This window comes from Serinus canaria, chromosome 25, assembly GCF_022539315.1.
Source record: "Serinus canaria isolate serCan28SL12 chromosome 25, serCan2020, whole genome shotgun sequence".
Classification (NCBI taxonomy): domain Eukaryota; kingdom Metazoa; phylum Chordata; class Aves; order Passeriformes; family Fringillidae; genus Serinus; species Serinus canaria.
This window is the reverse complement of record NC_066338.1, coordinates 9,026,162-9,050,961: the sequence shown is the minus strand read 5'-3', so window position 1 is coordinate 9,050,961 and position 24,800 is coordinate 9,026,162. Positions and strand designations below refer to the sequence as shown.

The window sequence follows — 24,800 nt, the reverse complement described above, 5'->3', positions numbered from 1 at the left end:
AGGGGGCCCTGAGGGGACACTGGGGAGGGGCCCGGGGGTCGTGAGGGGGAGCGCGGGAAGGGAGCAAGACGTGAGGGGAAGAGGCGGGTCCGTGGACAGGGGATGGGGGGGGGGGACTCTGAGGGGTGCGAGGGCCGTGAGGGGGATCGCGGGAAGGGCCGGGGGTCTCGGGGTCTGAGAGGAGTGGAGGGGCCCGGGGCTCGTGAGGGGGCACCGAGCACTGAGAGGAACGGGGGGCACGGGAAAGGTTCGGGGGTCGTGAGGGAGCACCCGGGAGGCCTGAGGGAATCCTGAGGTGTGAGGGTCGTGAGGAGGAGCCCGGGAAAGGGGGGGGACATGAGGGGCCCGGGGGTCGTCAGGGGGCCCCGGGGGGAACGGAACGGGGGGGCTCCGTGAGGAGGGGCCCTGAGGGGACACTGGGGAAGGGGCCGGGGGTTGTGAGAGGGGGCCGTGAAGGGGTTGAGGGTCGTGAGGGGGAGCCGGGAGGGCTGAGGGGGCGCTGAGGGCATGGAGGGGACTGGGGGCTCTGGGAGGATGACCCTGAGGGGGCCGGGGGTGAGGTGGTGGGAATTTGGGGATGTCCGAGGGGACCGAGGGACTCTGGGGGAATCGGGGACAGGGGTGGTGAAGGGGCAATGGGGACCTGAGGGGACCCCTGAAGGGTTGGTGGGGACAGAGGGGGGACACAAGGTGGAGGGAACCTGGCAGGGACCGTTCACAGGACACAGAGAAAGGGGCTTGGGGAGGGAGCCTGAGGGGATTTAGGGATCCCCTGAGGGAACTGGGGCAGCTGAGGGGACCTGGGGGGGTCTCCTGAGGGGGTTGGGACACCCTTTGAGGGACCTCTGAGGGGATTGGGGGCATGATGGGATAGCAGAGGTCTCAAGGGGACGTTGGGGACCCCCAGGAGGACTTGGAGCGGAGGGGACCAGAGACAGGGGAATTTAGGGGACCTGGGGCGACAGTGGGGACCTGAGGGGCTTTTGGGGTTACCAAGAGCCAAGACTGGATGAGGGTGGGGGGTCAGGAGGTTGCGGAAACCCCAGGACAAGTTGAGGGGGGACAGCGACAATTCTGGGTGACAGCTCTGGGAAAAGGGGGTGTGGAATTGGGAGATCCTGGGTTTGAGAGGGAAACCTGCGGGACTGGGGTGGGTTCATTTTTGGAGGTGTCCTGGATTTGGGAGGGTGATTTTGAAAACTGAGAGTGTTCTGAAGTTTTTGGGGGGCTGTGTCACACTGAGGGGGGGTGAAGGAGCAGCTTTGGAGCCCCTGTTTTGGTGGGGGCTGTTGATTTTGGTGTCAGGGCTATACATTTTTTGGGGACCACAGATTTTGGAGGGCTATAGATTGTTGGGGGGTAGTCTCAGCTCCTGGGGTTCTGTGTGGGGTGATGCTCATGGTTTTGGGGACCCTCAGCCCCCCTGCAGCAGCAGCGAAGCCTCAGCACGGGAGGAGGAGGAGGAGGAGGAGGATGAGGATGAAGAAGACGAGGACGGGACGGGCTCGGAGGCCTCGGAGGATGCGGGGCCCCCCCGGCAGCTGAACGGGGAGGGCCGGGGGGGGCCCCCCCTGCGCCCCCCGGGGCAGCCACCCCCCGAGCGGCCCCCCCAGCCCAAGGCTTGCGCCCCGGGAGAGGGGGGCTGCCAGCACATGGCCCCCCTCAAAAAGGAGGGGGCCTTTGGGCAGCCCGACAGAGCAGGTACTGAGGGGGGAGGGTGGTTTTGGGGGGCAGGGGGGTTTGGGGGTGATGGGGGTATGGGGGTTTAAGTTTGGGGGTGCTGGGGGGCAGTTTTTGGGGTACTGATGGCAGGTATAGGGGCACTTTGGGGGTAGGAGTGTGTAAGTTTGGGGGTGCTGGGGGGCAGTTTTGGGGGTACTGATGGCAGGTATGGGGGCAGTTTTGGGGTCGGGGTGTGTAATTTCAGGGGTGCTGGGGGACAGTTCAGGGGTGGAGGTCACTCTGGGCTGTAGGGTCAGGGCAGAGGGTGGTCAGTCAGTGCTGGGGGTCACTCTGGGGTCACTCTGGCTGTCCCAGGGTGACCTGTTGCTGTCTCTGCAGTGTCCCCGGCGCTGGCGGGGGCTGAGCCCTCGGTGCCGCTGTCCCCAGGCCGGCCAGGCCCCCAGGCTGCTGAGGGGGCCCCGTTCAGCTGCACGTGAGTCAGGGGCCAGCGTCGCCTTGTCCCTCTGTGTCACCTGTGTGCCACCCAATGTCCCTGGTGTCCCTCTGTGGCACCCACGTCCCACCCAGTGTCCCTCTGTGTCACTCGTGTACCCCCAGGTGCCCCATGTCCCCTCACAGTGTCCCCTTGGTTCACTAGCTAGTGTTCCTTGTGTCTGTGTCACCCTTGTCCCATCAAGTGTCCCTCTATATCCCACTCAGTGTCCTGCTGTCCCCATCACCATTGTCCCCATGTCCCCCTGGATGTCCTCTGTCCCTGTCACTATGTCTCAGTGTCGCCCCCCTGTTGCTGTGACCCTGTCCCTACAGTGTCCCCTGTCCCAGTGACTGTGTCCTGGTGTCCCCCTGTCCCTCACAGTGTCCCAGTGACCGTGTCCCCATCGCGGTGACCGTGTCTGTGTGTCCCCACGGCGTCCCCGTGACGCTGTCCATGTGTCCCAGTGACCATGTCTGTGTGTCCCCACGGTGTCCCCGTGACGCTGTCCCTGTCCCCAGGGCCGGGCGCAAGGACAAGGCCGTGGACCCAGTGGAGTGGTCAGTGCGGGACGTGGTCGAGTACTTCACCGAGGCCGGCTTCCCCGAGCAGGCCGGGGCCTTCCAGGAGCAGGTGGGGCCACCCCTGTCCCCTCTGTCCTCCAGGTGTCCCCACAGTGTCCCTGGGGCTCCCTGCCACCATGGGTGTCCCCAACAATGGTCCCCTCCCTGCAGAATTCCTCTGTGGCCACCCCTGCCTCCTCCTGCTGCCCTCTGGGTGTCCCCTCTGGGGCTGTCCCCAAGGTGTCCCCCGTATTTTCCCCATAGGTCTCAACCCCTCCCCTTTGCCCCCACCCCCATCCCCCAGGGTCACCCTGGGGTGTCCCCCTTGTCCCTGGGGTGTTCCCCCTGTCCCTGGAGTGTCCCCAGTCCCCCTGACTACACCTCCTCCCTCCACCCTCCCTGGGGTCACCCCAGTGTCCATCACCCCTGTCCCCGGGGTGTCCCCCCACTGTCCCTCCCTGAGGTATCCCCACTGTCCCTGTGTCCCTTTGTCTCTGCAGGTGTCCCCAAACGCTATTTCCCCCACAGATACCCCCCCCTCACCCAACCCCACCCTCCTCCATTGCCGGGGCTGCTCCAGCTTCTGTCCCCTTGGTGTCCTTCACTGTCCCTGTGACTGTCCCTCACTGTCCCCATTGGTGTCCCCAGTGTCCCTCACTGTCCCAATGTCTCCCGGAGATCGATAGCAAGTCGCTGCTGCTGATGCAGAGGGGCTCTCTGTCCCTGGGTATCCCCTATTCCTGTGACTGTCCCCTGTCCCCATGGTTGTCCCCTGTCCCTGTGACTGTCCCCTGTCCCCTGGCTGTCCCTCACTGTCCCCAATGTTCCCAGGAGATCGATGGCAAATCCCTGCTGCTGATGCAGAGGGCCGATGTGCTCACCGGGCTCTCCATCCGCCTGGGCCCCGCGCTCAAGATCTACGAGTACCACGTGAAGCTGCTGCAGCGCAGCCACTTCCAGGATGAGGAGCCCCCCCCGGAGCCCTTCCCGGCCTGAGAGACCCCCTGGAGCCATGGGGCCCCCCCAGACCCACAGTGGGACCCTCAGACCCCTGGGGGCCCCCTGGACCCACGGGGACACCCCCGGACCCGCGGGGACACCCTGGTATCCAGGAGGGCTCCTCCCTCCCCCCGCTGCTGCACACAGAGACTTTGGGGGGTGGCTGGGGGTCCTACCCCTTTTTTGGGGAGCCCCACCTCTCTTTGGGGGCTCCCACCCCTTTTTGGGGGGTCCCACCTCTCTTGGGGGGGTCCCATCCCTATTTAGCGGGGTCTTGCCTCTCTTTAGGGTCCCACCTCTAATCTGGGCGGGTCCTGCTCTCATTTCAGGAGTCCCACCTCGCTTTGAGGGGGTCTCATCCCTATTTTGGGGGGGTCCCACCCCTCTTTGTGGGGTCTCTCTTTTGGGGGGCACTGCTCCAGGGGGACATCCTTCTTTTGGGGGGAGTCTCACCCTTGATTTGGGGGGGGTTCTCTTTGGGGGGGTGCCACCCCTCTTTTGGGGGGCTTCTCCTTGGGGACCCCTCTTTCAGGAGGGTCACTTCTCTTTAGAAGGGACACCCCTCTCTTTTGGGGGGTCACCTTTCTCTTTTGGGGAGTCACCCCTCTTTTGGGGGGGATCCCACACTCTGAGGGGGTCACCCCTCTTTTTGGGGGGTAACCCTTGTCTTTTGGGAGGGTCACCCCTCTCTTTTGGGGGTCCCATCTCACTGGGGCACACTGGGGGTGGGGACACCCTGCTCCTTGTGGGGTCACCCTTCTTTTTGGGGGGGCCCCTCTGGGGGCGGGGTCACCCCTCCTTGAGGGAGCCCACTTTTTAGGGGATCCCCCTTTTCTTGGGGGGGATTTTTACCGCGGGGGGAGGGGGTTGGGGGGCTCTGCCCGGAGATGTTTTAACCTTCCCCAGCCTGTGCCCCCCCCCCCCAAATTGGGGTGCGGCCCCCCCGCCCCTTGGCCACGAGTGGGGAGAGCCCCCCCAAGCCCCCCCCCGCAGTCTGTGCCCCCCCCCCCTTCCCCCGGGCCTGGCTCGTTTTGGGTTTTTTTAAATAAAAACGGAAAAATGAAATAAAATCAACACAAAATCTCGGGGTTTGGGGCCTTTGGGGGGTTACCCCCATTTCGGGCGGTACTCCCGCCTTAGAGACCCCCCGAAAGGGGTTGGGGTGGAACTGGGAGGGGGGTAAAGGGGGGCATTTGGGGGTCTCGGGGACCGCCCCCAGTGAGCGGAGGGTGTTGCGCATGCGCTGCTTCTCCCGCTCGGCAGGGGGCGCCATTTGTCCCCACACGGAGCCGCTCCCGTGCTAGCTATACAGCGCCCTCCTCTGCGCATGCGCCTGGAATCGCCACGCCTCCTACAGCGGCCGGCAGGGCCCAAAAGCCTCGCTCCATAAACAAGCCCCCAAAACGGCCTCAGCTCCTCCAAACAGCCCCAGAACAGCCTCAGGCTTCGCTGAAGGAGCAGTAACTTCTCCCAAACCAGCCTAAACTGCCCCAGAACAGCCTCAGGTGCCGCTAAAGCCACAAATGCCCCAACGCTCCCAATGTATTTGGAGCCGCTCTGAATCATCCTCGGCCTCCCCACGGCCCTTCCGATTCACAGGACCCCCAAACAGGCCCCAGCTGTCCCCACATGCCCGTAAGGCCCCATAAACGTTTATAGTGAATTGCTCCTCTCCATATGCTCCTACGGGGGCCGGACAGGCCCAAACTCCGCTCTGTTTTCCCTCTACGGCGGCGCCGGGGCCAAATAAGCTCCGTGTCCCTCTTTCCTACGGCGGCCGGAGAGATCCAAAATCCATCCGCTAAGTGCATGCGCAATAGCAGTTCCCTGGTAAAGATGGCGGCGTCCATGTTCCCTATTTCTGTACGGCGGCCAGGGGGGCCAAAATACCACGTGCCCTCTCCCCACCCCCTCATCTTGCGTTCCGACAGAGACCCAAGGAGTCGAAAACCCCTTCTTGTTCTCCCTTCAGCTCTTCCTCATCTCCAGCAGTGGCTGAGGCACATGACGGCCTCTAGTCATTTTGCGCATGCGCAATATCGGTTCAAGGGCCGAAGATGGCGGCGCCCATACCGCTCTTTCCTCCTACGGCATCTGGTGAGACTCATAATTCATAATGCGCATGCGTATTATCTATTCCAGAGGGAAGATGGCGGCGCCCTCCGCTCCCTCCCTCCGTACGGCGGCCGGCGGGGGCTCCAAGCCCCGCCCCTGGCGGGCCCCGCACATGCGCGACGCGGGGGGGGGGGAAGATGGCGGCGTCCTCGCTTGAGCAGAAGCTCTCCCGGCTGGAGGCGAAGCTGAAGCAGGAGAACCGCGAGGCGCGGCGGAGAATCGACCTCAACCTCGACATCGGCCCCGCCCGCGCCCGCCCCAGTGAGCGGGGCCGGGGGGCGGCGGGAGCGGCCCGGGGGGGGCGGGGCGGCCGCGGGGAGGCCGCGCTGAGGGGGGGGGGGGGGGGGAGGAGCGGCACCGTGAGGGGAGAGCGGGGCTGGGGGGGAGGGGGCGGCTTTAGGGGGGTGGCGCTGGGGGGGCCGGGACAGGTTTGGGGTGTCCGGGGCATATCTGGGACATTTTGGGGCAAATTTGGGGTGTCCGGGGCAGGTTTGGGGTGTTTGGGGCACGTTTGGGTCATTTTGGGGCAGTTTGTGGGGCCGGGGGCCTTTTAGGGGGCTCCGAGTCTGTTTGGGGTGTTTAAGACAATTTCGGGGTGTTTGGGGCAGTTTAGGAGCATTTTGGGGTAGTTCTGAGGTATTTTTTGGGGGGGTTGTGGTAGTTTTGAGTTGTTTAGGGCAGTTCTGTGTTGTTTGGGGCAGATTTGGGTCACTTTGGGGCAGTGTTGGGGTGTTTGGGGCAGTGTTGGGGTGTTTGGGGCAGTTTTGGGCCATTTTAGGGCCTTTCAGGTTTTTTGGAGGTTTTTGGGGGGGGGCAGGTTCGAGGATGTTCAGGAGAGTCTGGGGCAGTTTAAGGGGTTATGGACATTTTGGGGTGGTTTAAGGGGTTGTGGACATTTTGGGGTGGTTTAAGGGGTTGTGGACATTTTGGGGTGGTTTAAGGGGTTATGGACATTTTGGGGCAGTTTAAGGGTTTAGGGACATTTTAGGGCAGTTCTGGGTGGTTTGTGGGGCTGGGGTGTTGCCTGGTGGGGTTTTAAGGACATTTGAGGTATTTTAGGGTATTGTGGATATTTTAAGGGGTTTAGGAACAATTTGGGGCAGTTCTGAATTGTTTGGGGTGCTGGGGGTACTTTTGGGAGTTTTGGGGATTTTTGAGGCAGTTTAGGGGCAATTTGGGGTTGTGTGTGGGGGGGCTCTGTGGCGGATCCGAGGCTGTTTCAGGGTTTTAGGGACAATTTAGGGGCTTTCAGGGGGATTTGGGAATATTTTGGGGTGTTTGGAACAGTTTAGGGTCATTTCAGTGGCAGTTCAGGGCTTTGAGGCTGGTTTTTGGGGTGTTTGGGGTCATTTTTGGGGTGTTTGGGGCAATTTAGGGACAGTTTTAGGGTCATTTTGGGGCAGTTTTGGGACATTTGGGGGCAGTTTTGGGGTATTTAGGGCAGTCCTGGCTGGTTTAGGGGGGCAGGGGGATTTGGGGGGTTGGAAAGGGTTTTCAGGGGGATTTTGGGGGGGAATTTGGTGGTTCCCAGTGGGATTTTGGGGGGCTGTAGTGGGGGGGGGTTGGGAATGGGATTTTTTTGGGGGGTTTCCCTCCAGTTGTCATCTCGAGGATCCCCCTCCAGGTAGGATCCCCCAGGACCATTTCCAGCAGATTTTGGGGATTTTTTGGCATTTTCCAGGCCAGGGGGAGCAGCCCCTCCCCCTACTCCCTTTCCCTCCCCCCCCTTCCAAATTTAAGCTCATTTTTATCCCCCCAAATTTAAATTTTTCCCCCCAAATTCATTCCTGAACTCCCCAGTTTAATGTGATTTTTCCCTAATTTGAATTCATTTCTTTGCCCCCAAATTTATTTTTCCCTCTGAATTTTGCTCCTGTCCCCCCCAGTTTCATCTGTGTCCCCTCCCCCAATTTAATTTTATTTAAATTTTATTCATATTTCTGTCGCCCCCCCAATTTAAACTCATTTTTGTCCCCCCATTTCATTCCTATCCCTCCAACTTCAGCTCAGTTTGATTTTCCCCCAATTTAAATTCATTTCTGCCCCACCCTAATTAAAGCTCATCCCCCCAATTTAATGAGTTCCCCCCAATTCAAATCCATTTTCCTTCCTCTTCATTTTTTTCTTCCAGTTGAAGCACATTTACATTTCTGCCCTCAATTTAAATTGTTCTGCCCCCCATTTGATTTCATTTCCCCACAATTTTAATTAATATTTGCTTAAGTTTCAACCTAAGTTTATTTCTCCCAATTTAAATTCATTTCTCCTCCCCAGTTTAAATTCATTTCTACCCCCAGTTAAAGTTTATTCCCTCCAATTTAATTTCATTTTTTGCCCCAAATTTAAATTAATTTCCCCCAATTTAAATCCATTTTTGTCACCCAGTCTATTTCCCCCAATTTAAATTCATTGCTGCCCCTAATTTAGCTAAATTCCCCCAATTTAAGTTCATTTTCCCTCCCAATTTAAATTCATTCCCCCAAATTAAATTCATTAATTAACTCACCCCACCCCCAATCTCTCCCTTTTTAATTTTTTCTCTTTTTCTTTCTGTTTTTTTTTTTTTTTATTATTTTTTTATTATTATTTCCCCCCCTTTTTTATTTTCCCCCCGTGCCCCTCCCCCATCTCCAGTCATCGTCATCACCCTTAGCCCCGCCCCCGCTCCGTCCCAGCGAGCAGGTACCTCCCCCCCCCCCAAACTGGAGACCCCTCCCCATTTTAACCCCCCCTCCCCGTGCCTCAGTTTCCCCCTCGTAGCAGCTTCACCCCTCCCCCCCCTTTGGGGACCCCTCCCCCATTTAACCCCTCCCCCCCCCCCGTGCCTCAGTTTCCCTCTTGGAGCATCTTTACCCTTCCCCCCTCCCCATTGGGGACCCCTCCCCCCATTTAACCCCACCCCCCCCCAGAAGTTTCATTGCCCCTCCCCGACCCCGGAATGCCCCTCCCCCCTGGAATGTGTCCCCTCCCCCCCCCCGGAATGTCGTGTGTGCCCCCCCCCCCCCCCGTGTCCCCTCCCCCCCTGCTGTGGCATGGAGTGCCCCCCCCACCCCGGCCCCTGCAGCATGCGGCCGCACGGGAACGGGGCAAAACGGGGGGAAAACGGGAAAATTGGGGAAAAAACAGGGGGAGTTGGGGGAAAAACTGGGGGGAAAATGGGAAAAATTGAGACAATGGGGAAAAATTTGGGAAAAGCTGGGGGAAAATTATGGGAAGAATGGGGGGAAATTGGGTGGAAATGGGGAAAATTTGGGGTGAAAATGGGAAAATTGGGGAATAAACGGGGAGTTGGGGGGAAAAATTGGAAAAACTGGGAGGAAAATGGGGAAAATGGGAAAAAATTGGAGGGGGAAATGGGAAAATCAGAGGGAATTGGGGGCAAATCGGGAAAAATGGGGAGTAATGGGGGAAAATTTGGGAAAAGCTGGGAGGAAAATGGGGGGAATTGGGGGGAAATGGGAAAGAACTGGGGGGAAATGGGAAAAACGGGGGGGAATGGGGAAAATTGTGGGAAAAGTGGAGGGGAAATTGGGAGAAATGGGGGGAATTGGGAGAAACGGGAAAAATTGGGGTAAAAACAGGGGGAATTGGGGGGAAATAGGAAAAGTGGGAGAAAATGGGGAAAAATTTGGGAAAAACTGGGAGGAAAACAGGGGAAATGGGGAAAAATTTGGAGAAAATGGGAATGGGGGGAATTGAGAAAAAATGGGAAAAATGGGGGGGAAATGGGAGAAAATGGGGAAAAATTGGGAGGGATTGAGAAAATGGGGAGATGGGGGAAATTGGGGAAACAGGGAAAATTGGGAAAAATGGGGCAGAAATTGGGAAAAACTGGGGGGAAACTGGCAAAAACGGGGGAAATTGGGGGGAATTGGGAAAAATTGGGGGGAAAAATAGGAAAAATGGGGGGGAAATGGGGAAAAATTGGGAAAATGGGTGGAAATGGGGGAAAATTGGGGAAAATGGGACAGGAGTGGGAGCTGGGAATGGGGAAAATTGGGGGAAGAGGGAAATGGGATGGGAAGGGGAAAAAATGGGGCAGGAATGGGGAAAATTGGGGGAAATGGGGAATAATGAAGGCAAAAAATGAGGAAAAGTGGGGCAGGAATGGGGGAAAACGGGCGGGGGTGGAGAAATAGGGCAGGAATGGGGGAAATGAGGAGAAATTGGGGGGAATTGCAGGAAAATGGGGCAGGGAGGGAAAAACGGGGCAAGAATTGGGGACACGGGGCAGGAAACTGCAAAAAGAGGAGAAAAAGGGGGAAAATGGGGGCTCTCTGTGCCCCCCCAGTTTATGGGGTTCTGATCTTTCCACACCCCCCCTCCCCCCCCAGTTTTTGGGTCTTGACGATTTTCTCCCCCTGTTTTTGGGGTCCTGATGTTTTTCCTTCCATTTTTGGGGTTCTGAGATGTCCCCCACCAGTTTTGGGGTTCCTGATTTTTTTTTTGTCCCCCCATCCCAGTTTTGGGATTCCTGACCAGTTTCTCTCTCCCCCCACATGAATTTTGGGGTCCCTGCTTTGTCTCCCCCTATTTTTAGAGTTCTCTCCCCATTTTGGGGTCCCTGATCCTTCTTTCCCCATTTTTTAGGGTTCTCTGCCCATGTTTGTCGTTCTCTGCCAAATTTTAGGTTCTCTCCCTATTTTGGGGTTCTTTCCTCCATTTTTTGGGTTCTCTGCCCAAATTTTGGGGTTATGTCTCTCTCCAACTTTGGAATTCGCTCTCCTTTTTTAGGTTTCTCTCCCTTTTTTTGGGATTCTCTGTTTTTGGGGATCTCTCCCCATTTATGAGGTTCTTGTCCGTCTTTGGGGTTCTCTCCTCTTTTTTGGGGTCTCCATTCATGGCGTTTCTTCTCCATTTTTGAGATTATTTCCCCTTTTTTTTTGATTCTCTGTTTTGGGGTTCTCTCCCCATTTTTGGCATTTATTCCCCTTTTCTTGGACTCACCATTTTTGGGGTTCTGTGCCCCATTTTTGGGGTTCTGTCTCTCCCCATTTTTAGGTTTCTCTCCCCTTTTTTGGGTTCTCCCCCCGTTTTTGAGGTTCTCTGTGGTTTTGGTGTTCTCCCATTTCTGGGGGTCTCCCTGGTTTTGGGGTTCTCCCCCATTTCTGGGGTTCTGCCCCCAGTTCTGGGGTTTTCTCCCCATTTTTGGGTTACTCTCCCCGGTTTTAGGGTTCTCTCCCCGTTTTTTGTGGTTCTCCCCCCATTTTTTGGGGTTCTCTCCTGCTTTTTGGTTTGCCTCCCTGTTTTTTTGTGGTTCTCCCCCCATTTTTGGGTTCCCTCCCTGTTTTTTGGGGTTCTCTCCCCGTTTCTGGATTCCCTCCCCGTTTTTGGGGTTCTCTTCACGTTTTTGGGTTCCCTCCCCGTTTTTTGGGGTTCTCTCCCCATTTTTGGATTCCCTCCCCGTTTTTGGGTTCTCTCCCCGTTTTTGGGTTCCCTCCCCGTTTTTGGGGTTCTCTCCCCATTTTTGGATTCCCTCCCTGTTTTTGGGGTTCTCTCCCCGTTTTTTGGGGTTCTCTCCCAGATTTTGGGGTTCTCCCCCTTTTTTGGGTTCCCTCCCCATTTTTGGGGTTCTCCCCCCTTTTTGGGTTCCCTCCCCGTTTTTTGGGGTTCTCTCCCCGTTTTTTTGGGGTTCTCCCTGTTTTTGAGTTCTCTCCCCGTTTTTTGGGGTTCTCTCCCAGTTTTTGGGGTTCTCCCCCCGTTTTGAGTTCTCTTCCTGTTTTTGGGGTTCTCCCCCCGTTTTTGGGGTTCTCCCCCCGTTTTTGGGGTTGCTGACTCTGCTCTCCCCCCCAGCGCTGCAGCTGCCCCTGGTGAGCGAGGGGGGCCGGGGGGGGCCCCCTGAGAGCCCCCAGCCTGCGCCCCCCCCCCGGCCCCGGCAGATGCTGGGGCTGCCCCCGCCCCCCTTCCTGGTGCCGCGCAGCCTGGAGAGGTGAGGACACACCCCCCAGCCCTCATTGGCCGATTGGGGAGAGCCTGGAAGCTGATTGGCTGATTGGAGAGAGCCTGGAAGCTGATTGGCCCATTAGGGAGAGCCTGGAAGCTGATTGGTGAGAGCCTGGGTGCTGATTGGCCAATGGGGGAAAGCCTAGGTGCTGATTGGCCCATTAGGGAGGGCCTGGGAACTGATTGGCCAGAGGGGCTGGAGGATCCTGTGCCCAGATTGGCCAGAGGTTTTGGGAGGCTCTGTGCTCTGATTGGTCAGAGGTTTGGGGAGATCCTCTGCGGTGATTGGTCAGAAGTTTTGGGAGGTCCTGTGCTCTGATTGGCCAGAGGTCCAGCAGAATCAAAGCTTGATTGGACAGAAGTCCAGGGGAATCCTGTGCCCTGATTGGCCAGCAGTCTGGAGAGATCCCAGGCTCGCATTTGCCAGAGGAGGGTCACACATCCTGGTTGGCTAGAGGGCTGTGGAGATCCTGTGCTCTGATTGGCTAGATGTGTGTGTAGATCCCATGTTCTGATTGGCCAGAGATCAGGGAGGATTCCATACTCTGCTTGGGTAGAATTCTGGGGTGATAAAGTGAGCTGATCAGCTGAGCAGGAGGCTTATCCTGATTGGCTGGATAGACAGGAGAGCACAGGTGGTGATTGGCCGGAAATTCCAGGGAGAGCTTGTGCTCTGATTGGCCAGCAATCTAAGGGGCCATGTGTTCTGATTGGCTGGGCATGAGGGTTTGCACAGTGGTTGGTCAAATGTTCAGGAGTGGTGGGTGCTGATTGGCTGCTGCTCTGAGGGCTTGTAGGCCCTAATTAGCCAGAGCTCAGGGAGTGGTGTGTTTTCATTGGCCAGAGCTTCAGGGTGATCCTGAGCAGTGATTGGCTGGAGCAGAGCTTGCAGCTGCTGATTGGTTGGTGGTTCAGAGGGTCCCAGTTGCTGATTGGCCTGGTGGGCAGGAGAGCTGTGTGTTCATTGCCCAGGAGTGCGAGAGCCCCCTGGGTGCTGATTGGCCAGGCAGGCGGGATTCTTGTCATGTGACTGGCTAGAGCTGTGATTCCCTGTGTGCTGGTTGGCTGGGCTTTCCCTGTGCCCTGAGCTGATTGGCTGGGCTCTTCCCTCACCCTGAATCAATTTACCAGTGTCCTGAGCTGATTGGCTGGGCTCTCCTTGTGTCCTGAGCTGATTGGCTGGGCTCTCCTTGTGCCCTGAGCTGATTGGCTGAGCTCTCCCCATGCTCTGAGCTGATTGGCCAGGCTCTCAAAGTACCCGGGGCTGATTGGCTGGGCTCTCCCCATGGCCTGAGCTGATTGGCTGAATTCTCCCCATGGCCTGAACTGATTAGCCAGGCTCTCCCAAGTGCCCTGAACTGATTGGCTGAGCTCTCCATGTGCCTTGAGCTGATTGGCTGAACTCTCCCGTTGCCTCCCTAGCATTGAGATTGACCAGAAGCTGCAGGAGATCATGAAACAGACTGGGTACCTGACCGTGGGGGGCCAGGTGAGTCAGGGGGGTTACCTGGCCATGGGGGGGCCAGGTGAGTCAGGGGGGTTACCTGGCCATGGGGGCCAGGTGAGTCAGGGGGGTTACCTGACCATGGGGGGGCCAGGTGAGTCAGGGGGGGTTACCTGACCATGGGGCCAGGTGAGTCAGGGGAGTTACCTGACCATGGGGGCCAGGTGAGTCAGGGGGGTTACCTGGCCATGGGGGGGCCAGGTGAGTCAGGGGGGTTACCTGGCCATGGGGGGCCAGGGGAGTCAGGGGGGGTTACCTGACCATGGGGGCCAGGTGAGTCGGGGGGGTTTCCTGACCATGGGGGGGCCAGGTGAGTCAGGGGGGTTACCTGACCGTGGGGGGCCAGGTGAGTCAGGGGGGTTACCTGGCCATGGGGGGCCAGGTGAGTCAGGGGGGTTACCTGGCCATGGGGGCCAGGTGAGTCAGGGGGGTTACCTGACCATGGGGGCCATGTGGGTCAGGGGGGTTACCTGACCATGGGGGCCAGGTGAGTCAGGGGAGTTACCTGACCATGGGGGCCAGGTGAGTCAGGGGAGTTACCTGACCATGGGGGCCAGGTGGGTCAGGGGGGGTTACCTGACCATGGGGGCCAGGTGAGTCAGGGGGGTTACCTGACCATGGGGGGGCCAGGTGAGTCAGGGGGGGTTACCTGACCATGGGGGGGCCAGGTGAGTCAGGGGGGGTTACCTGGCCATGGGGGGCCAGGTGAGTCAGGGGGGTTACCTGGCCATGGGGGGCCAGGTGAGTCAGGGGGGTTACCTGGCCATGGGGGGGCCAGGTGAGTCAGGGGGGGTTACCTGACCATGGGGGGGCCAGGTGAGTCAGGGGGGGTTACCTGACCATGGGGGCCAGGTGAGACTGATGGGGTGGCAGGTGATGATGGGGAACACATGGGCATGGTGAGGGGCCCAGGTGAGAATGGCGGGAGGGGGGGTTTACCTGACTCTGGGGGAGTTACCTGGCTCTGGGGGGGGTTACCTGGCTCTGGGGAACACAGGTGAGCCTGGGGCTGTCCCAGGTGGACCCTGACCCCTCTCCTCCCCAGCGGTACCAGGCGGAGATCAACGACCTGGAGAACCTGGGCGAGATCGGCAGCGGCACCTGCGGGCAGGTGTGGAAGATGCGCTTCCGCAAGACCGGCCACGTCATCGCCGTCAAGGTGGGCACCAGGCCCGTCCTGTGACACCTCTGACACCTGTGACTTGCCATGACCCCCAGTGACTCCTGTCATCCCCCCCATAACACCTGTGACACCCTCAATGACACCTGTGACACCCCCCATGACACCTGTGACCCCTCGGGACACCTGTGACCCCCTGTGACACCTGTGACCCCCTCCATGACACCTGTGACAAACCTGTGACCCCCTCCATGACACCTATGACCCCCTCCGTGACACCTGTGACCCCTGGTGACAACTGTGATGCCTGTGACACCTGTGACTCCTTAGTGACACCTAGGACCCCCTGTGACCCCTCGGTGACACCTGTGACACCCTCAATGACACCTGTGACCCCCCTGTGACACCTGTGACACCCTCCATGACACCTGTGACCCCTCGTGACACCTGTGACACCCCCCATGACACCTGTGACCCCCCCATGACCCCTGGTGACAACTGTGATGCCTGTGACACCTGTGACTGCTTGGTGACACCTAGGACCCCCTGTGACCCCTCGGTGACACCTGTGACCCCCTGGTGACACTTGTGACACACCTGTGACCCTCCACGACACCTGGGACCGCCCCCCATGACACCTGTGACCCCTTGGTGACACCTGTGACCCCTGGTGACACCTGTGCCACCTGTGACCCCCCCCCATGACACCTGTCCCCCCTCCCCCAGCAAATGCGGCGCTCGGGGAACCGCGAGGAGAACAAGCGGATCCTGATGGACCTGGACGTGGTGCTCAAGAGCCACGACTGCCCCTACATCGTGCAGTGCTTCGGCACCTTCATCACCAACGTGAGCACCTGGGGGCACCTGGGGGGGCCTGGGGACACCTGGGGACACCTGGGGTTATGGGTACCCCTGCATCGTGCAGTGCTTCGGCACCTTCATCACCAACGTGAGCACCTGAGGAGACACCCAAGGCACTCAGGGGAACCTGGAGGGCTGGGGAGCATCTGGAGTGCCCTCCCAGTGCTCCCAGTGCCCTCCCAGTGCTCCCAGTACACCCAGTGCCCTCCCAGTGCTCCCAGTGCCCTCCCAGTGCTCTCCCAGCCCACCCAGTGCTCCCAGTACACCCAGTGCTCCCAGTGCCCCTCAGTGCTCACAGTGCTCCCAGTACACCCAGTGCCCTCCCAGTGCTCCCAGTGCCCCCTAGTGCCCCCAGTGCTCTCCCAGTGCTCCCAGTACACCCAGTGCCCTCCCAGTGCTCCCAGTGCCCCCTAGTGCCCCCAGTGCTCTCCCAGCCCACCCAGTGCTCCCAGTACACCCAGTGCCCTCCCAGTGCTCTCCCAGTGCTCCCAGTGCCCCCTAGTGCCCCCAGTGCTCTCCCAGTGCTCCCAGTATACCCAGTGCTCTCCCAGTGCCCCCCAGTACACCCAGTGCTCTCCCCGTGCCCCTTAGTGCCTCCCAGTACATCCAGTGCCCCCCAGTACACCCAGTGTCCTCCTGCCCTCCCAGTGCCACCCAGTGCCCCCTGTGCTCCCAGTACACCCAGTACCCCACAGTGCTCCCAGTACATCCAGTGCCCCCCAGTACAACCAGTGCCCCCCCAGTCCATCTCAGTGCCCTCCCAGTGCCCCCCCAGTCCATCTCAGTGCCCTCCCAGTGCCCCCCAGTACACCCAGTGCCCCCCCAGTCCATCTTAGTGCCCACCTAGTGCCCCCCAGTCCATCTCAGTGCCCTCCCAGTGCCCCCCAGTACACCCAGTGCCCCCCAGTCCATCTCAGTGCCCTCCCAGTGCCCCCAGTACACCCAGTGCCCCCCCAGTGCTCCCAGTGCCCCCAGTACACCCAGTGCTCCCCAGTCCATCTCAGAGCCCCCCCAGTGCTCCCAGTGCCCCCCAGTACACCCAGTGCTCCCCAGTCCATCTCAGTGCCCTCCCAGTGCCCCCCAGTACACCCCAGTGCTCCCAGTGCCCCCAGTACACCCAGTGCCCCCCAGTCCATCTCAGTGCCCTCCCAGTGCCCCCAGTACACCCAGTACACCCCAGTGCTCCAGTGCCCCCAGTACACCCAGTGCTCCCCAGTCCATCTCAGAGCCCCCCAGTGCTCCCAGTGCCCCCCAGTACACCCAGTGCTCCCCAGTCCATCTCAGTGCCCCCCAGTGCTCCCAGTGCCCCCCAGTACACCCAGTGCCCCCCAGTCCATCTCAGTGCCCTCCCAGTGCCCCCCAGTACACCCAGTACACCCCAGTGCTCCCAGTGCCCCCCAGTACACCCAGTGCTCCCCAGTCCATCTCAGTGCCCCCCCAGTGCTCCCAGTGCCCCCAGTACAACCCAGTGCCCCCAGTCCATCTCAGTGCCCTCCCAGTGCCCCCCAGTACACCCAGTACACCCCAGTGCTCCCAGTGCCCCCCAGTACACCCAGTGCTCCCCAGTCCATCTCAGAGCCCCCCAGTGCTCCCAGTGCCCCCAGTAGAGCCAGTCCCTCCCCAGACCGACGTGTTCATCGCCATGGAGCTCATGGGCACCTGCGCTGAGAAGCTCAAGAAGAGAATCCAGGGCCCCATCCCCGAGCGCATCCTGGGCAAGATGACGGTGGCAGTGAGTGACAGTGGGGACAGCGGGGACACCTGGAGCATTGGGGAGATTTGGGACATCTGGGGACACTGGGGACACTGGGGACACCTGGAGCATTGGGGACACTGGGGACACGCAGGGTGGCTCTGACATTCTGGGCAAGATGACAGTGGCAGTGAGTGACAGTGGGGGGGACATTGGAGACACTGGGGGATATTTGGGACAATGGGGGGACAATGGGGACACTGAGAACATTGGGGGCACTGGGGATACCTGGAGCCTTGGGGACACTGGGGAGATTTGGGACAATGGGGACACTTGGGGACATGGGGGACACTGGGGGCATTGGGGACACTGGGGACATTGGGGAACCCAGGGACACTGGGGGCACCTCGAGCCTTGGGGACAATGAGGACACTGGGGACATTGGGACAACAGGAGCATTGGGGACACTGGGGACAGTGGGGATGACAGGGACACTGGGGACAGGGGAGACACTGGGGACATTGGGGACAGCAGGAGCATTGGGGACACTGGGGACAGGGGAGACACTGGGGACATTGGGGACAGCAGGAGCATTGGGGACACTGGGGACAGGGGAGACACTGGGGACATTGGGGACAGCATGAGCATTGGGACACTGGGAACAATGGGGATATTGAGGACACACAGGGTGGCTCCGGGGTTCTGGGCAGGATGACTGTGGCAGTGAGTGGCCCTTGGGACAGTTGGGACATTGGGGACACTGGGGACAGGCAGAAGGGTCCCAGCACCCTGGGCAAGATGGTGGTGATGGTGAGGGACACTGGGGACATTGGGGACAATCGCATTGCTGTACCTGAAGGAGAAGCACGGGGTGACCCACAGGGGGACAGAGGATGTTCAGGGCAGGGTGATGGTGGCACAGAGGTGGCACAGAGGTGACAGTGGGGACAATCCGTGTCTCTCAGATCGTGAAGGCGCTGCTGTACCTGAAGGAGAAGCACGGGGTGACCCACAGGGGACACTGGGGACAGTTGGGGTGTCTCTGGGTTCTGGGCGGGGCAATGGTGGCACAGAGGTGACACAGAGGTGACAGTGGGGACAATCTGTGTCTCTCAGATCGTGAAGGCGCTGCTGTACCTGAAGGAGAAGCACGGGGTGATCCACAGGGATGTCAAACCCTCCAACATCCTGCTGGACGAGCGGGGCCAGGTCAAGCTCTGCGACTTCGGCATCAGCGGCCGCCTGGTGGACTCCAAGGCCAAGACCCGGAGCGCGGGGTGTGCGGCCTACATGGCGGTGAGGGGACACTGGGGACAGGGCTGGGGACATCCCCTGGGACACAAGGACATCCCCCAGAGTGTGGGGTGTGCGGCCTACATGGCGGTGAGGGGACACTGGGGACAGGGTTGGGGACATCCCCTGGGACATAAGGACATCCCCCAGAGTGTGGGGTGTGCAGCCTACATGGCGGAGAGGGGACACTGGGGATGTGGGGATGCTGGGGATAGGGGGACATTGGAGACACTGGGGACATGGGGGACATGGGGACATTGTGGAGGGGCACTGGGGACACTGGGGCCGTTAGGGGGACACTGGGGCTATTGGGGACGTGGGGAACATGGGGGACATTGGGGACACTGGGGGGATGTTGGGGGCCCACTGGGCACATCCCTCAGCCCCAGAGTGGGCCTCTGGGGGGGATCGGGGGGTGTTGGGTCCCCAGGATTGAGGGGGCTGCAGCCCAGCCTTGGGATGGGGCTGTGAGGGTTCCCCAGGTTTGGGGGTGTCAGGTATCCCTTGGGGTTTGGGGGATCCCCCCAGGTCTGGGGTCTGGGTGCTTGGGTGTTCCCAGGTTGGGGGTTTTGGGTGTTTGGAGGTTCCCAGGTTTGGGGTTTTGGGTGTTTGGGGGTTCCCAGGTTTGGGGTTTTGGAGTCTCTTCCAGGTTTGGTTTTTTTGGGGTTTTGAGGATCCCCCCCCAGGTTTGGGTTTTTGGAGGATCCCCCCAGGTCTGGGGCTTTGGATGTTTGAGGGTTCCCAGGTTTGGGGTTGGTGGAGTCCCCCACACGTTTGGGGTTTTGGAGTCCCTGCCAGGTTTGGGGTTTGGGGGTTCCCAGGTTTGGTGTTCTGGGTATTTGGGGGTTCCCAGGTTTGGTGTTTGGAGGTTCCCGGGTTTGGGGGTTCCCAGGTTTGGGGGTTCCCAGGTTTGGTGTTTGGAGGTTCCCAAGTTTGGGGTTGGGGGTTCTGGGGCCCTGCCCCCCCACCCCATGGCCCCAATGCTGCCCCTCCCCCAGCCCGAGCGCATCGACCCCCCCGACCCCACCAAGCCCGACTACGACATCCGCGCCGACGTCTGGAGCCTCGGCATCTCCCTGGTGAGCCTGTCCCCAGAGTGTCCCCAGAGTCACCCCGGGTCCCTGAAGCCTCCGCAAATGTCACCCAGGTTACCCCAAGGTCACCCCGAGTCCCCAGCATCCCCCAACGTCACCCAGGGTCCCCAAATGTCACCCCGAGTCCCCAGCATCCCCCAACGTCACCCAGGGTCCCCAAATGTCACCCAGCTGTCCCCAGAGCATCCCCGACCCACCCAACTGTCCCCAGAGTGTCACCGAGCTGTCCCCAGAGCATCCCCGACCCACCCAACTGTCCCCAGAGTGTCACCGAGCTGTCCCCAAAACGCCCCGACCCACCCCAGTGTCCCCAAAGCATCACCCAACTGTCCCCAAAATGCCCCTGACCCCCACCCCGGTGTCCCCAGGCTGGCCCCAACTACCTCTGGGTCCCCAGTGTGTCCCCACGATGCCACCTCAGCCCTGCAGTGCCACACCTCCCTACAATACCTGTCACAGCTGTCACACCTGTGTGTGTCACACCTGTGTCCCCAGGTGGAGATGGCCACAGGGCAGTTCCCGTACCAGCACTGCTGTCCCTGTGTGTCACACCTGTCACACCTGTGTCACACCTGTGTCCCCAGGTGGAGCTGGCCCTGTGTGTGTCACACCTGTGTCACACCTGTGTCACACCTGTGTCCCCAGGTGGAGCTGGCCACGGGGCAGTTCCCGTACCAGAACTGCTGTCCCTGTGTGTGTCACACCTGTGTCACACCTGTGTCACACCTGTGTCCCCAGGTGGAGCTGGCCACGGGGCAGTTCCCGTACCAGAACTGCAAGACGGATTTTGAGGTGCTGACCAAGGTGCTGCAGGAGGACCCGCCCCTGCTGCCCCCGGCCATGGGCTTCTCCGGGGACTTCCAGGCCTTCGTCCGAGACTGGTGGGGACATCGGGGGGGACATGGGGACATTGGGACACACAGGGACATGGGGACATGGGGCCACACAGGGACATCAGGGGGACATGGGGACATGGGGGATGTGGGGACATGTATGGACATGGAGACATTGGGCCACACAGGGACATGGGGGGGACGTGGGGACATGCATGGACATGGGGGACATGGGGACATTGGGCCACACAGGGACATGGGGGGGACGTGGGGACATGCATGGACATGGGGGACATGGGGACATTGGGCCACACAGGGACATGGGGGACACAGGGACACACAGGGGACATCGGAGGGACGGGGGGACATGGGGGATACAGAGAACATGGGGACATGGGGCCACACAGGGACATGGGGCACATGGGGACATAGGGGATGTGGGGACACACAGGGACATGGGGACATGGAGGATGTGGGGACACACAGGGGACATCGGAGGGACGGGGGACATGGGGGATGTGGGGACACACAGGGGACGTGGGGCACATGGGGACGTGGGGCCACACAGGGACACGGGGGAAATGGGGGATGTGGGGCCACACGGGGATGTGGGGGACATGGGGACATTGGGACACACAGGGACATGGGGGACACGGGGACATGGGGCCACACAGGGACATGGGGGACATTGGGACACACAGGGACATGGGGGACATGGGGCCACACAGGGACATGGGGACGTGGGGCCACAAAGGGACATGGGGGACATGGGGCCACACAGGGACATGGGGATGTGGGGCCACAAAGGGACATGGGGGACATGGGGACATTGGAACACACAGGGACATGGGGGATGTGGGGACACACAGGGGACGCGGAGACATGGGGACACACAGGGAAAAGGGGGGGGGGGGGACATGGGGACATGCAGGGGACAAGGAGGGTCCCCAAGATGCTCTGGGGACTTCCAGGCCTTCGTCTGTGACTGTTGGGGACACAGGGGGGACACGGGGACACAGGGGGGACACCGGAACATGGGGGGACATAGGGGACATGGGAGGGACAGAGCCCCAGCGGTCCCCAAGGTGCCGCCCCCCCTTCTCTGGGGAGTTCCGGGCCTTCATCTGGGACTGGTGGGGGACACTGGGGACAGAGGGGGACATGGGGACATGGCCTGAGGGTCCCAAAGGCGCTCACCCCCTGTCCCCTCCCCCAGCCTCACCAAGGACCACAGGAAGAGACCAAAGTACAACAAGTTACTGGTGAGTGGCATCTGTCACCTGTCATTGTCACACCTGACACCTGTCATTGTCACACCTGACACCTGGCACTTGTCACTGTCACCATCACCTGTCACACCTGTCAGTGTCACACCTGTTACCTGTCATACCTGTCATCTGTCCCATCACATTTGTCTCTTTCCCTGTCCCCTGTCACTTGTGTCCCTAGGGCCACCTTCCCATCACGGCTGTTACCAGAGCCACGGCCACCCCCTCCCCATCCCTGGGGGTCCCCAAGTCCCTGTCACCTCCCCTACGTGTCTGCAGCTGTGTCCCAGTGTCCCTGTATCTGTCACCATGTCCCTGTGTCTGTCCCCGTGTCCTTGTGCCTGTGTCCCTGTGTCCCCAAGGCTACATCCATGTCCCGTATCTCCGTCCCCACCTTGTCCCCAAACCCTCACCCTCGGTGCTCTGTCCCTGTGTCCCCAAGCTTTGTCCTCCATGTCCAGTGTGGTCCCCTTGTCCTTGTATCCCCCAGTGTCCTGATGTCCCCACGTCCCCACATCCCTGCTGTCCCTGATGTCCCTTGATGTCCTCTTATGTCCCCTGCTGTCATCCCTGCTATCCCCATGAGCCTGCTGTTCCCAGCGTCCCTATGTCCCCAATGTCCCTGACGTCCTGTGCTGTCTTTGCTGTCCCCAATGTCCTCATGTCATGTCCCTGCTGTCACCTGCTCTCCCCAATGTCCCCATGTCATGCCACTGCTGTCCCCATGTCCCCTGCTGTCCCCAATGTCCCCATGTCATGTCCCTGCTGTCCCCTGCTGTCCCCGATGTCCCCATGTCATGTCCCTGCTGTCCCCATGTCCCTGCTGTCCCCTGCTGTCCCCGATGTCCCCATGTCATGTCCCTGCTGTCCCCTGCTGTCCCCATGTCATCTCCCTGCTGTCCCCTGCTGTCCCCAATGTCCCCATGTCATGTCCCTGCTGTCCCCTGCTGTCCCCGATGTCCCCATGTCCCTGCTGTCCCCTGCTGTCCCCGATGTCCCCATGTCCCCTGTCCCCACAGGAGCACACCTTCATCAAGCGCTACGAGACGCTCGAGGTGGACGTGGCCTCCTGGTTCAAGGACGTGATGGCCCGGACAGAGTCCCCACGCCCGGGGGGTGGCCTGGGCCACCACCTGCCCTTCTTCACCAGGTAGCGCCCGCCCGGCGCCACCACGCCCGGCAGGGGACACCGGGGACAGCCGGGACAGCCCTGGGACACCGGGGACAGCCGGGCCACCTCCGGGGACAGGAGCAGCCTGGGGACACTGCCTGGTGCCAGCACGCCCGGCAGGGGACACCGGGGACAGCTGGGACGTTCCCTGTGATGGGACAGGGACACCCAGGACAGGGACACCTGTGACACCCAGTGGGGGTGGTGAAACCTGTGCCACCCCCATGTGCCCCCCTCGGTGACACCCAGTGTGACGGTGACACTTCCACAGCCACCACAGCCCTGGCCTGGCCTGCAGTGTCCCCAGCATGTCCCAGCGTGTCCCTGCCATCCCAGCTGTCCCCTCCTACTGTCCCCACCTTCCCAAGGCCAGGGGACACTCCTGTCCCCTCTGTGTCCCCCTGGCCGGGCCTCAGTTTCCCACAGGGTCCCGTGTGGGGACAAGGCTGGGGACAGGATGGGGAGGTGGCACCGAGGGTGTGACACTCTGGGATGTGACACTCGGAGGTGACACTCAGAGGTGACGCTCTGGGAGGTGGCCCAGGGACATGGATATGGACATGGCTGGGGGATGTGACACGGGTGTGACGCCGGGGCCTGGGGATGTGACACTCGGCCCCAAGAGGACATTGAGGGGACACGGAGGTGGCACCGGGACATGGGGATGTGACATGGAAATGGCACTCGGGGACACGGAGATGGCACAGGAACGTGGCACGGGGGACAGGGGACAACGTGGAGAGCCAGCACGGGGAGGTGACAGCGAGGGGACACAGAAGGATGGCACAGAAATGGCACCGGGACGTGACACGGGGATGGCACCGGGACGTGACACGGGGATGGCACTGGAACGTGACACGGGGACACAGGACAGAGATGGCACCAGGATGGTGGCACAGGACAGAAGTGGCACCAGGAAGTGACATGGGTACACATGGATGACACCAGGATGGCACCGGGAAGTGACACAGGACACAGAACAGAGATGGCACCAGGATGGCACAGGACAGAGATGGCACCGGCAAGTGACATGGGGACACAGGAATGGCACCGGGATGTGACACAGGACAGAGGTGGCACCTGGATGTGGCACAGGGATGGCACTGGGAAGTGGCAGAGGACAGAGATGTCCCCAGGCTGTGACACGGGGATGGCACAAGACAGAGATGTCCCCAGGCTGTGACAATGGGGACATGGCACTGAAGGACACCGAGTGGTGGCCTGGGGACACGGACACGTCACAGACATGACATCCAGTCCCGGGATGTGACACTGCGATGTGGCACCGCGATGTGACACTGGGATGTGACACTGGGGACATGGCCCAGGGGTGTGACACCAGGGATTTGACACTGCGATGTGACACCAAGGATGTGACACCAGGGACATGGCCCAGGGATGTGACACCGGGGCTGTGACACCACGATGTGACACCGGGGACATGGCCCGGGGCTTTGACACCAGGGACACGGCCCAGGGCTGTGACACCAAGGATGTGACACCGGGGACACGGCCCGGGGTGGCCCTGGGTGGCGGGGCAGTGGTGGCACGGTGACAATCAGGGCCAGGCCGTGTCCCTGCCATGTCCCCGCTGTCCCCAAGGCCAGCAGGTGCAGTTTTAGTGCATTGGGGGCGCAGGCGGCGCCGCCCCCCGTCACCCTCATTAATTATTATTATTAATTATTATTAATTATTATTATTATAAATGCGCATGTGGAACCCGAGGGGCCGCGTTGGCGTCAGGCTCTGGGGACACTGGGGGACACGGGGACATCGGAGACATTGGGATGGGGACATGGGACAGTGGGGACACGGGGAAATATGGGGGGACACTGGGGGACATTGGGAAAGAGGGGATGGGGACACTGGGAGATGGACATGGGGACACAGGACAGGGACAGGAAAGTGGAGGGTGGGGACATTGGGAACATGAGGGATGGGACATTGGGGACACAAGAGATGGGACATTGGGGACACAGGTGGGACGTTGGGAACATGAGGGATGGGATGTTGGGGACACGAGGTGGGACGTTGGGGACATTGGGAACATGAGGGATGGGACATTGGGGACATAAGAGATGGGATGCTGGGGACATTGGGGACATGAGAGATGGGATGCTGGGGAACACGAGAAATGGGACATTGGGGACACAGGTGGGACGTTGGGGACATTGGGAACACGAGAAAT

The 24,800-nt window shown here is 60.3% G+C and overlaps 2 protein-coding genes across 3 annotated transcripts in view; both read left to right on the top strand.

Moving 5' to 3' along the window:
- LOC127060717 (atherin-like) overlaps positions 1–4,407 on the top strand; it is a 19,163-nt gene extending 14,756 nt beyond the window's left edge. Inside the window, exons 3-6 of the mRNA XM_050984778.1 lie at positions 1,332–1,701; positions 2,062–2,155; positions 2,677–2,788; positions 3,550–4,407. Of these exons, the coding sequence (XP_050840735.1) occupies positions 1,332–1,701; positions 2,062–2,155; positions 2,677–2,788; positions 3,550–3,714 (741 nt within the window). The 3' untranslated portion in view covers positions 3,715–4,407. The remainder of the gene's footprint in view (positions 1–1,331; positions 1,702–2,061; positions 2,156–2,676; positions 2,789–3,549) is intronic.
- Positions 4,408–5,858: 1,451 nt separating this feature from the next.
- Positions 5,859–24,336, top strand: MAP2K7 (mitogen-activated protein kinase kinase 7). 2 transcript variants are annotated; one of them, XM_050984038.1, is made up of 12 exons: positions 5,859–6,093; positions 8,467–8,514; positions 11,626–11,761; positions 13,198–13,264; positions 14,325–14,438; positions 15,126–15,245; positions 16,885–16,992; positions 18,070–18,249; positions 19,245–19,325; positions 20,079–20,221; positions 21,390–21,435; positions 22,461–24,336. In XM_050984038.1, exons 1-12 carry the CDS (start codon positions 5,970–5,972, stop codon positions 22,593–22,595), a joined length of 1,302 nt encoding a protein of 433 aa, XP_050839995.1. In that variant the 5' UTR covers positions 5,859–5,969; the 3' UTR covers positions 22,596–24,336. The 2 variants fall into 2 exon arrangements, with proteins under 2 accessions (XP_050839995.1, XP_050839994.1); XM_050984037.1 differs by lacking the exon at positions 8,467–8,514 and having other exon boundaries at positions 5,865–6,093.
- The last annotated feature ends 464 nt before the right edge of the window (positions 24,337–24,800 follow it).